General features: G+C 48.5%; 1 protein-coding gene, 1 long non-coding RNA gene and 2 other non-coding genes across 4 annotated transcripts; 2 read left to right on the top strand and 2 right to left on the bottom strand.

Moving 5' to 3' along the window:
• Nucleotides 1-61: 61 nt before the first annotated feature.
• Nucleotides 62-4,518, top strand: LOC105854599. The gene is made up of 3 exons (XR_001146216.1): nucleotides 62-231; nucleotides 614-802; nucleotides 3,096-4,518. It is a non-coding gene; the product is annotated as an uncharacterized LOC105854599 (long non-coding RNA).
• A 2,784-nt stretch (nucleotides 4,519-7,302) lies between these two features.
• Nucleotides 7,303-7,408, top strand: TRNAL-CAA. The gene is made up of 2 exons: nucleotides 7,303-7,340; nucleotides 7,363-7,408. It is a non-coding gene; the product is annotated as a tRNA-Leu (tRNA).
• A 406-nt stretch (nucleotides 7,409-7,814) lies between these two features.
• On the bottom strand, nucleotides 7,815-7,886 carry TRNAQ-CUG. The gene has a single exon. It is a non-coding gene; the product is annotated as a tRNA-Gln (tRNA).
• Nucleotides 7,887-10,099: 2,213 nt separating this feature from the next.
• Nucleotides 10,100-11,959, bottom strand: ATXN10 (ataxin 10). Its single transcript, XM_004695446.2, has one exon. It carries the CDS (start codon nucleotides 11,881-11,883, stop codon nucleotides 10,450-10,452), a length of 1,434 nt encoding a protein of 477 aa, XP_004695503.1. The 5' UTR covers nucleotides 11,884-11,959; the 3' UTR covers nucleotides 10,100-10,449.
• Nucleotides 11,960-11,981: the final 22 nt, after the last annotated feature.

The raw sequence follows: 11,981 nt of genomic DNA on the forward strand, positions 1-11,981 counted from the left end.
GCTGGCCGCTGCTCGGTGTCCGGCGCGGCGTCGGCCGGAGTCTCCGAGCCGAGGCCTAGTTGCCGCGCTCAGGCCCGGCCCGCTGCTTCCTCCCGGCGCCTAGGCCCTGCCCAGGCGGTCGCAGCCTCGGTTTCCTCTCCCCAGAGATGAAGGTGATCGCGACGCCCAGGCCCCGAAGCAGGAGGGCTGCCGGACACCGGGAAGCCACCAGGACGGTCCTCCCGTAAAATGGTGCAATGCGATGCCCACTGCACGGCCGCGCCTCGCGGGGTCGGGTCGGGCCTCTTCCCTGGGCTCTCACAGGCTCGAGACATCCTCATCCCCACCTGGCATCGTCTTTGCTGTTGTCTCGGGATCGTCCTGCGATTTGAACCCCGCTTCAGGCTCCTTGCTTTGGGGGTTTCACTCTGGCCTCCCCTCGCGTGGAGCAACAAGTCCGAGGAAAGAAATCAATGTCTTGGCCACGGCTAAGCTCACATCCCCCTTCCGAACAACACTCTGAGCCTTCACATTCCAGTCCCAAACAGCCCTCAGTCTACCTCCAGAAACTAGCGTTGCATTTGGGGTAGGCCACAACTGGGCTTTTAACCTTTCCCCTTCCTCCTTTTTCCAGCCTGGAATGGACACACCATGCTGGGAGCCACAGCAGCGACCCTGGCGCGTGAGGCTAGGCAGAGGACAGAGGCCGGCACCGACAAGTAGAGTCAGATGTTAAAGACAGAAGGCAGTAGGCTCCCCTTCACTGCAGAATGCCTGTATGCAAACTATACACTGCAGACGCTGTCTTGTTTAAAACGCTTAGGTGAGTTTTTCTGAGTATTAAGCAAAAACTATCCCCAGTGGATCGGTTTTATTAACAAAATGTTTATTTTTAAACAAAAATCCCACCTACCCTCTCCACTCGACCCATCTGCCCAGGGGATGCCAGTGACTTCTAGTGTTGACCAGATCCACAGGACAGTTTTCAGGCTTCACTTTGCTATTTCCGAGGCATTGCACGCTGTTGACCCCACCATCCTTGAAAACTTGTTCCAGGCAGCAGCCTGAATGGGTGCTGATGAAAATGTAAGATGTTTCTGCTTCCTCTCTCTAATATGTGTTCACCAAATGATAGTAAAGTTAGTCTGGCAAAATAAAAATAGATTAGTCAGGAAAAACAAGACTACGCTAACTAGTGCACAGACAAATCAATGGGACAGCATAGGAACTGAAAAACAGACCCAAATGCAAGTAAGAAGGCAGCAAAAGATGAAGGAGCCACTGCAGTGTGGTGCTGAACCTTCAAAAATGATCTTGGAGCTGGCGTTGAGGGGAAGAGGGGTTCCACCTCACTTCTTCCACCAAAACGTAGTCCAGAACAAAAAGCATTTAAATTAAACAATAAATTCATAAAAGCTCCAAATTAAAAAAAAAAGTAATACAAACATTCTGTTTTCTAGGCGGTCGAAAGGCTGTACCTAAAAATAATATGCCATGTGCACGTCCTCTTCTGTTAACTCTACTTTATCCCATCTGCACAAATGATCGCTCGCGTAAGGGTTGTCTTACGGAATTGTTTGACTTGTAAAATACCGGAACCAGCATAAACATGCTTCAGGAGGGGGCAAGTTAATAAAAATACTACGCAGGTGAACAATAGGATACTAATCAGCCTCCAAAAAGAACGTGTTCCAGCCAGTCATTCCTTCCGTACCGATGTTTCCGTCACTGGTGAGGGACTGCAGCCAGGGTGATCCCAGTCGGCCCCCAGCCAGCCTCGCCTGTCGCCTCTGTGCTTTCGTGATTACACCCTGCGGCAGTCACACAGTGAAATCGCCTCACAGGGCGCTTCTCGGAGCACAGCCCCATGGTACTGATGCTGGTCTGCCTGTACTAATAGAGACGCATGTCTCACAGTCCTTCACTCTGCCGGTACATGTTTACTGAGTGTCCACTCTGTGCCATGCTCTCTTCCAGGCGCCAAGATACAGGCAACAACATAAAGTTGCCTGGGCGCATGGAGTTACTCTTTAGGGGGAAAGATGGATGAGAAGCAGACCAAGAAACGCATACAGAGTATGAAAGAAAAATGAATCAGGATATGGATAATGGAGAGTGATGATAAATGGCTTAGGGAAGGCCTTTCTGATGAGGTCACCAAATCGTTGTTGCAGTTTTGAGTCTCAAATCTCTGTTGCTGGACATTAATTCCAGAGAAATGAAAGCTTATGTTCACTCAGAAATCTGCACAAAGCATTATTCATGATAGCCAAGCCTGGAAGCAACCCAAGAGCCCTTCAATGGTGAATGTTTAAATAAATTGGCATATTCGTTTCACACGCTACTTCTCAGCAATAAAAAGGAAGAAACGCACAACTTGGATGGATGCAAGGGAATTATGCGGAGTGAAAAAGGTTACACTCAAATCTCAAGAGTTTACACTGTATTTCATTCACAACATCCTTGCAATGACAAAATTATAACCGTAAGGAACAAAGCAGTAGACTTCCAGGGTAGCTCAGGGGTTAAGTCTCAGCATCATGAAGCTGTCGGCAGCCACTGCAGCGTGAGTTGGGCCCCTGGCCAGGGAGCTGACCCACATGGTGCAGCAGACCTCTCCTGTCTCCCCGCTGCTCCCCTCAGCAGTGGGCTTCAGTCAGTCTGGTGAATCCTGTCACCCCGGCATCTGTGGCCTGTACCCCAGCTCTTATATGCATCGAAAAAAAAGAGAGCAAATTAGTGGTTGTCACAGTTTGGGGGAGGGGGCCAATGACTGTGGCTGTGAAAAGGGAGCACGGGGTGTCCGGGTGGTGGAATAATTGGTGTCTCCACAGTGGCGTTGGTCACACGTACCATAAGGTAAATCTGCACAGAACTAAACACATACCCACGAGTGCTTATAAAAGTGAGTGACACTGAACAAGGCCGCTGTGACAGTGTCACTCTCCTGTTGACCATGTTGTGCTCTCCTTAGGAAAATGTTACCATTCGAGGAGATTGGGCACAAGGTACAATAAACTTGCTTTTTTACAATTCTTTGTACATCGACAATAACCTCAAAATAAAAGCAATTTCCTGCATGTCACAACATCCTTGTCTTGTCTTCTGCCCACTAGGAAATCCCTATGTTTTGTTGAAGGCTCACTGTGCTGCTTGGCTGAAGTTTAGTGGTATTATCCATCCTTTCACCAGTTACTGCGGCTGGGAGGCTGAGAGATGGCTCTCAGGTCACTCTCCGCAGTCAAGAGGCATCCTTGAGGTCAACGCTGCAGAAACTCATGGATACGATGGAGTGGGCTAGCCTGGATGCTAGGAGAACCTGCCCATGGTCTCCCACTTCCCTTTGTCTGATCTTAGTCTCTTGGATGGACTCCTGAGTATGATGAGGAGCCCAAAGAAGAGCTTCAATGTGACAGAGTTTTGATTTTTCTCCATTCAAAGAAGAACGCAGTTCAAGGCCAGCTGGGAAATTCCTCCTCCTTAAAGGCTCAGTCTCTTTTTTGCTTCAACAGCTGCGTTCAAGGTCATCATAGCACAAGGTGGCTTCTGGAGTTTCATAGTCCAGACAGGAAGTAGGAAGGGTAAAGGTCACTTGTCCCAGTGAGTGACACCCCCCTTTTTAAAAATGGAACCATTGAGTTCATTGTCCAAACTTGAACATTGGATGAGTTAGGAAGAGGATGCTTTTAGCAATTATTCACCAGGGCAACAGGTAAAAAACAGGAAATGCTCCAGACAAATTGGGACAAATCATCCTGGCACTGGTACTGAAAATCCTACTCAGAAGGCTCTTCTAGTGCACAGCAACTTCTACATAAGTCACTGCAAAATAAATTTGGGGGTTTCTCTCTTCCTGAGTGCATTACTAAGTCCGATAAAAACCTGGGTTTGTGAGCAAGACAGGAAGAGAAGGAGATGGCTGTGGAGTCGTTCATTAGCAACTTTGGTCACCAGCCCTGAATCAGCACTGTTTGTGACCTGAATTTCACAGTTTTTATGAAATGCCTCCTTTTGACTCTGGGCTCTCACTCTTCCTTCCAAAGGCACTCAAAATAATGTGTGAACCATGGCCAGGGCCAAAGCCATCTTGGTCGTCATCTTTCCTCTCTCCTTCATTTTCCAGCATCTTCCACCGGCTAGGAGTCATAAGATCCCCGGGAAGTCGCCTGAGAAATCTGTGTCCCAGGCAGAATTATCTCTTGAGGATAAACTCTCAGATGTGCTGTGAGGAACCCAACAGGAATAAAAGACACTCCTATCACTAGGGAAATTTTAAATGTTCAGAGGTTACCTCCCAGAAGAAGACAAAGCTCAAATTTCTTTGCAGGTGAGGTCAAAGTCCTTATTACAAACGCTGTAAACATAGATGAGAAATCATTCACTAAAATATCAGAAATGTTTCAAGCATAGTATAAGTAAAATGTCTAACATGATGCATGTTACTGCAGCTGGTTTTACAAGGCAACCCCGATATGAAATAGGTTGCCAGGCTGTGGGTCCTCACCGGTGCACTTAAAGGGACTTACACGAAGACCCAACTGCAGGCACACACCAGAAGTTTGGTAAAGGGTTTATTTACAGCAAAAGGGGCACTGAAGAAACGAATAGTTCAGGGAGAAAGCGAGGGAGGTAAGTTGGTGAATGTGTCCAACCAGGGCTGCTCACCTGGAACCCCAATAGCACACTGAAAGCCAATGAAGCCAAGAGTTAAGCCAAAGGCGGAGGCCAACACCCCCCTCCCCGTCCCCCCTCCAGGCCACAAGTCTGGTTTTAGACCAAACCTGCCTGCTTAACTCCGCCCTCGGGTCCCAGCGGACCACCCTTTGGTGGTGATGGGATTTGTAGTGCCGGCGACGGCAGAGGGCCTCCGGCCTCCGACTCAGTGGGTGACGCTGATAGCCACCCCCGGGGCCAAAGGGGGCGCTTTCTGGATCCTGACTTCCTGAATAGGGACGCGGGCGAGGGTGGAGCAGAGCTGTCCGGGAGACTTGAGAAGGGCACGCAGAGGCTGAGCTTCCTTCTTGGCGGCTTCCCACGGTACCTGGGCTCCGCCCGCTGGTGCCAGCCGGGGAGGGCACGCCACAGCCAGCTGCCTGCCAAGCCATACATCTTCTCTTCCTTCTCGCCCTTTCACGTCATCCACTTGTACGTAAATCCTGTCACAACTTTAACAATCTCTCTCTGTGTGTCTGTTTCGGGCCTTGTCCTATAGTTTTAAGCTCACGTGTCTAGTCATCTCTGTCCCCTGCAGATTTGCCCAGGAGCATACTAGGTCCGCAAGGAACGAGTGTGATCACTTTGCAAGAAATGATGGAAGGATTCTTAGTAATCTAGAAGCAGTTCTCCTTTGGGGTAACAATTTGGTGGATCTTTTGAATTTTGTACTATGTGCGGGCCTTCATGATCTCAAACACCCTTTTTTAAAAAACAGGCACAAATGGGTTCTCAAGTACTTAAAAGTGCTCCTTTCTGCACAGGGAAATGGATATTCCACTTTAAGTTTCAAGTTATGAAAATGATTTCACTTGAGTAAAGAAAGAAGGTGGGTGGCAGAAATTCTGATTTTTGAGAAATATCGGTCCCTTTACAAGTAAGCTCCACAATTTCTTCTCTCTGGGAAAGAAGCATGAGAGAAGATGGCATTTTGTAATCACAGCCTCTGAAAACTGCCATTGTAGGATAGTGATCATTTTGTGCTTTCTCAGATTTATTTCCTAGTTTTTTATTTCTAGTTCATGTGAGAAAAATCTAGTTGAGTCTAGCAGAGTCCAGGAGTGAGGAACAATGTAGTTAACAAGAAAATGAGAAAAAAAGAAACAATGTGAGAAACAATGAAGTTTTAAAAAAAGAGAGAAAAAAGAAATTAATGAAAACCAATCCCCAGAAGTGTACTAACTGTAAAAAGGAAGCACATGCTCTATTGTTACATTAGAAAGAACGTAGGGCCGAGAGTGGGCGCTGATCACGTCTCTGCCGGGGGAACACAGGGTGGTTTTAATTGATAACAGAAAAGAACACGTACTCCAGCAACTAGTCAAATGGTCTTGGTATCAGATGACCCTGATTCCCTGGCACCCCCACCCTTCATAAGAATGCAGAAACTGGGTCTCCCCGGTGGCAGTGGCGCAGGGGTTAAAGACAGCAGTGTCACCGGCCACTGTGGCAAGAGTTCCATCCCAGGACAGGGAGCTGATCCACATCTGTCTCACAAGCTGTCCCTCTCAGCAGTGTATTTAAGGATGTCGGCCTGTTCTGCTCCCCACTCTTGTCTCTGGTGACTCCTCTCACCCCCACCCCTCAAGTTCTTACATGCCTAAATAAATAAATCTGTAAGATTTATGCATACAAGAACTGAGGTATAAGGCAGAGGTGTGGAGGGGCAGAGGACTCACCAGAGACAGAGTGGTAACCCCCAGGGGCGGGAGTGCGTGTGTGTGTGTGTGTGTGTGTGTGTGTGTGATAAATAAAGAAAAATTGCAGACACTCTCCCTACCTGGGCATGTCCCCACATTACCTCGGTGCGCCTCCGAGAGACAGCTTTGTAAATTAGCTTGACCTCAAAAGAAAATGACAGCACATTGTGTAGGATGGATTGATTTTGGGGGTAAAAGTATTGTATACTGTGTGTATACTGAAAAAATGTCTGAAGAGTATAAACCAAATTATTCGGGAGGGAGGCTGGATTATGACTAACTTTCTAGGTTACAGATTTTTGTGATGGCTATTTTTACTGCAAGCACGTGTTAATTTGCCAGCAGAAAATACACTACAGATAACTCACAAGTTAGAAAAAGGGGGAGCCAGTCAGGGTGAGATTACAATAGGTTACAAGCCAAGCGCACACCGCACACCAGTCATATTTTCTCCTCAAACGTTTCTTTTTCACAATTCCCCACTTCTATTTTTGTTGTGTGGTTAACACTCCCCCCCCCCACTTTATGTGGGATGGTTTTGTGTTAGGAACAGTTTTTTTTTTTTTTTTTACCCACCTCGAGTCCTTTGTGACTGTCTAGAACAGCAGCAATTAGTAAACTTTGGGGAGATTTGGTCAACGCTAAGAATTTAGCAGTCTGTGTGAAACGAAATTGGACAGTCAGTACAGATAAGTTTGAGCAGATAAACTTACAGCGGAGAGGTGAGAGAATGATTGTGGAGCACAAACTCTTTGTGCCCATCTGGACGTGACCGAGGCATTGTGAGCAGAGCAGTGACCAGTGAGTGACCAGAAGTATAATACCAGCCAGGAGCAGAGATGGCACTCGGTGGCCACCGAGCATCGCCATAGCCGAATTTATTTAGTTTAGGGAGACCCCGCCTCCGAGTGTCAGGATGGCCGAGTGGTCTAAGGCGCCAGACTCAAGCTCTGTCTTCCTCTGTAGAGGATTCTGGTCTCCGAATGGAGGCGTGGGTTCGAATCCCACTTCTGACACACACTTTTCTTTCAAAAATTCTTCGCTTCTTACCTTTTCCTTCTCCATCCTGACAAGGGAGAGCCCCTCAGTAAAGTCTGTCTACTGCCTTTCCCTGTTTTCTCCTCGTATTTATTCCGTCACGGACCACGTTGTGCTCAGCCCTTGGGCTTGTATCCAGTCGCGTTTGCTGCATGCACTGTCACTCGGGAGAACCCTTGGAGAAAAATCAGCCCGATGGGAAGAGCGACAGGGACAGACACTGGGCGGCCACAGCCCGACTGCGCTCATGGACCACTGACACTGTGGTATGTGCCTTTCCGCACTGCCCGACTCCATCAAAACGCAAAGCATTAGAATCGAAAGCAGCCAGATTCACTCGGTGAATCTGGGTGATCGGAAAGCAAAAATCGGCCGGAATAGGAAAGGTTCCACCGAGATTTGAACTCGGATCGCTGGATTCAGAGTCCAGAGTGCTAACCATTACACCATGGAACCCTCCTTGAAGACGCTCGAACCGGCGGTCCATCTGACGGCTCTTTCCCTGTGTGTCTCACTTTTAAACTCAGCGAATACTCTTGGATTTAATGCAGCTGAAAAGGAAGCGTCACTTTAAACGACATCATTGTCTCTTTTCCTTAACTGACCTTTACAAGAATTCCGGGTCGTCGTCATCATTTTTGCAGGGGAAAATCTCTGCCCTTCACAGCAGGGCAATGGAAGTCAGGCACAGATGGGAGGGAGGGGCTTTCACGGAATTTCCACCGTCTTCTTTCCAGGTTTCTCTCCGCCCAGATCAGGGGCAGGGCCCGGTCCTGATCCGAGAATATTTTTGACTCACTCAAAGGTAAATTGGATTTTAATCTCACCACTCAAAAGGGGGGAAAAATGTCACCTCTTTCCTACTGCCTCACCCTTCATGCTAGGATACCTGCATGCAGGCGCGCCTGGAGCCCCTTCAGAGTTTCCTGGTTTCTGCCTGTTTAGCGTTAATCGTGGGCTTGAAATGTAAAACTGTCTCCCATTCCTAAATGCCTCAAGCGCATGTCCGAATCTCATTCCTCCTTGACACCCAGTGTCTGACCCGAAGCAGAAGCTTTTTCAATGCTTGCTACATCACCAAGGCTCAAGAAGTAATTTACAGCTGAGTGTTTCTCCCGGCTGTAGTATATCATGCTACTTAGATGATCTTGTTACATGTTGCTTTTACAATTACTAGGTAAATGATCATTTTACATGGTAACAAGTTGCTGCCGTGCATACAGGACAGAGGAGGGAATGAAGGCAGGAGGGAACATTCAGTGGGACAGTCCTGCCTTAGGCTCCTTTGCAAGGTTTCCACTCCATTAACTAAATCGCAGAAGCCGGATCCAGTTGTAGCTCCTTAGTTTATTTGCCTCTCGGGTTCCAGCTTCCAGTGTCTGCTGCGGTGACAGGGTGTCACAGTACTGGAAAGTCATTTTTGTTACAATATGACTATTTACCTAATAACTGTAAAAGCAACATGTAACCAAGAGATCATCTAAGCACCAGGAAATACTACAGCTGGAGAAACACTCAGGTGCAAATTACTACCTGAGCCTTGTTGATATAGTGGTGAGCAGAGCCGCCGTCCACATTACTTCTTCAGTCAGTCTAAATATGTTACGGGTCTTCTGTCCTCACTGTGTCTGGTAGTCTCCCAAGTCAGAATTGCTCAGGGACAGCTGAAAGAATGTCAGACATGGTCCTTCTGTTGTATTGCCGATTCAGCAAGGTGCCTGGCGGAAAACAGCTGCTCCATAAACATGGACTGATTTGAATATTGCCTTTTGGGGGGTGAGGAGGGAAGTGGTGAAATTCAAAGACTTTTGGCGGGGTGGCTATAAAGTTCTTCTAAGTGTCTACCCCTCTCTCCACACACACAAACACTCCATTCTCATGGACCAACCTATCTCAAATCCGGCTGAATAAGGGATCTTTCTTCCCTGGCACACATGGCCTACTTTTTAGTTCAAGAGCCAACCCCCACCCTTAAAAGAAAAAGATAAGTACCCACTGACTTTAAAATAATACTAGAAACTCACCATAAAGGCTCTAAATTTAGCCATAGGCTTTCCATTGCTGTCTGAGAATAGGTAAGGGAGAAGGGGCATGGGACTGGCTGTTCAACCTGAGCACATTTATCCTCCAGGAGGATAAAGACCTGGAAAAACTGGACAGAGGGCTGCGGGTTGTTTTATTTAGTGTTCAGTCTGGAGTTCAGAAAGCTGCCCTTTTCCTTGGATTTGTCCAAGAATCTTTTACAAATATTTCAAGGGGAAGGCAAATGGGAAAATCACTAAGGGAATAGCAGGGGGAAGGGATGCCTGGACCTCAGAACCCCAAAACAATCTGTTCTCTGGTATTCTGAGCAGGGAGGGTTTGCTGTCACCTGGCGGCAGAGCAGAATCCAGAAGGAGCCAGAAAGCGGGGCATGATCAGCAACCCAGCTGGTGCCCTGAAGAAACAGGAATTAGGAGCAGAGCACAGAATACCCTGACACTGCTGCATTCTGTATGTCTCAAACCACAGAGTGTTACGCTGTTTCAAGTCAAAGAAAAGAAATGGGGCTTAAGCACATATAACCGTAAGCAAACTGGAAGATGCCAGGCTCTTCCCAGCTCTCCAGCTCTGTGGATGTCACTCACTTCACAAATCAGGAAGAAATTCTTTCATGCATACACATTCACTGAATTTAACACCAATATTTATTTATACCAAGGAAGGGATGGGCTCTCAACGGGCTTTTATTATTTGCTGCCACAGAAAGCACAATATCCCACTTACACATACATTGTATCCACAGGGCAAAAGGCAAAGCAGACAGTTACATTTTTTCAAGAAAACAACATCAACAACAGAATGCTCACGTACTTTCGTGTTTAAGCTTATAGACATCTAACTTTTACCTATTATCTAAGAGTCAAGTGTTCCTGAATTTGCACTTATTAATCTTACACACTTGCAATTTCACATGCTGCAGAAGATGAAAACTACACGAGAGACAGGTCCTGAAAATGCAGATATCTGGATGGAGAGTTCATTCCAGCTGAGGCCTGTCACCGGTAGGTTTCAGAATGAGCTTGTCACCCCTCTTCTCCACCTCAAATCCCATCTGTTTAAGCAGGGAGGCATCCGCCAGGCCCTGCTCTTCCATCTTGGCGATCAAGTCTTGGTTCTGGCTGTTGTCCTCCGTGAGGTTTCGGATGGCATACACTACCCACTGGCTGAGAAAGGGGTTGCCGTCGTCTGCACTGCAGCTGTCCAGGATCAAGGGGATGCCATCCAGCTCGCTCACTTTGTCTTGGTTGTCCTTATTCTTGTAACACAGATTTCCAACCAAGCGAATGAGATGAGACTTCAACCCCTCGGCCACATTTGAGACCTCTCGCTCAGCCTGCACGCAGCACGAGGTGCTGAAGATGTTTGTGCTGTCTTTGCCCGCGACATGAATCAGTCGTAAAAGATCAATCACTCGTTCCAGCAAGTCGGGAAAGACCTGCAGGTAGCCCAGGAGATCAGTGTGAGCCGACATCTCACACAGCACATCCAGGAGCCTAATGGTGGCCAGAGCCGCCGCCTCCTCCCCCGTCTGCAGGTCGGAGGCCAGAGTCAGCACAGTCTTGTACTGACCCACAAAAGCACTTGCAATCAACTCAGCATGGCTCAGAAACACAGAGACGTCATCCTGGAGCAGGGACTCATCACCGGCTATTCTGGCGACCATGACGTCCAACAAGGTAACCTTTTCTTGATCGCTCATTTTGGCATACATGGCTTTGACCAGGTCCGGGCATTTCAGAAAATGGTCGGTAATAATCAAGAACGGCCACTCGGATTCAGGCTGCCTTCGGTGAACGTCCACAACGTCAATGGCGACATTGAGGTTTTCCTCCAGGTCTTTCATTCTTTCAGAATTAAGAGAGGTGAACAGTATCATGGACGAGTAAGCAACGATCTTTTTGTCTGGATGATTTAAGCAAGACAAAAAGAGTTCTGGAAAAGCATGCGTCCACACAACAGCCTGGGACTCTTCATTTCGTGAGGCAACGTTGCCTAAGAACTGCAGGCCGCAGCGAAAAGCCGTCAACAGGGACTCCTGCTCCACAGGCAGCTCACGGAAAAGAAAAACCAGATCAACGGCGACGCCAATGGTGTCCAGGTTCCTGATGGAGTTCTGGTTCACGGCGCACTCTATGCACGCGTTCCGGAGACACCTGAAGCACTCGGTGATGAGCTGCAGGCTGGAGGCCAGATGCTCCACTTGGCGCGGATCTCTGCAGGCCAGCTCCACGGCGTGAGAAGCCCGCTTCAGGATGTCCAGGACTCTTTGGAAGATAGTCCTGGGCGCGGTTTCTCGGTTCCGCTGCTCCTTGAAGAGCGCGGTCAGCGCGCGCAGGGCCTCCAGGTCCTGGATGGGCACCTGCACCAGCACGCCCGACAGCCAGGCGGGCGGGGGCCTGGGCGCAGCCATCTTGCAGCCTGCAGCGCGCCGCGCGGTCAGCGAGCAGCCGAGCGAGGAGGAGCGCGAGGAGGAAGACGCGGGGCGGGAAGGGGCGGAGCAGGCCGGCG

Source organism: Condylura cristata, unplaced genomic scaffold (genome assembly GCF_000260355.1).
Source record: "Condylura cristata isolate star-nosed mole 26May11 unplaced genomic scaffold, ConCri1.0 scaffold00063, whole genome shotgun sequence".
Lineage (NCBI taxonomy): Eukaryota > Metazoa > Chordata > Mammalia > Eulipotyphla > Talpidae > Condylura > Condylura cristata.

Coding starts and splice junctions, on each gene's coding strand:
- ATXN10 (XM_004695446.2), bottom strand. CDS start 11,883: ATGGCTGCGCCCAGGCCCCCGCCCGCCTGGCTGTCGGGCGTGCTGGTG.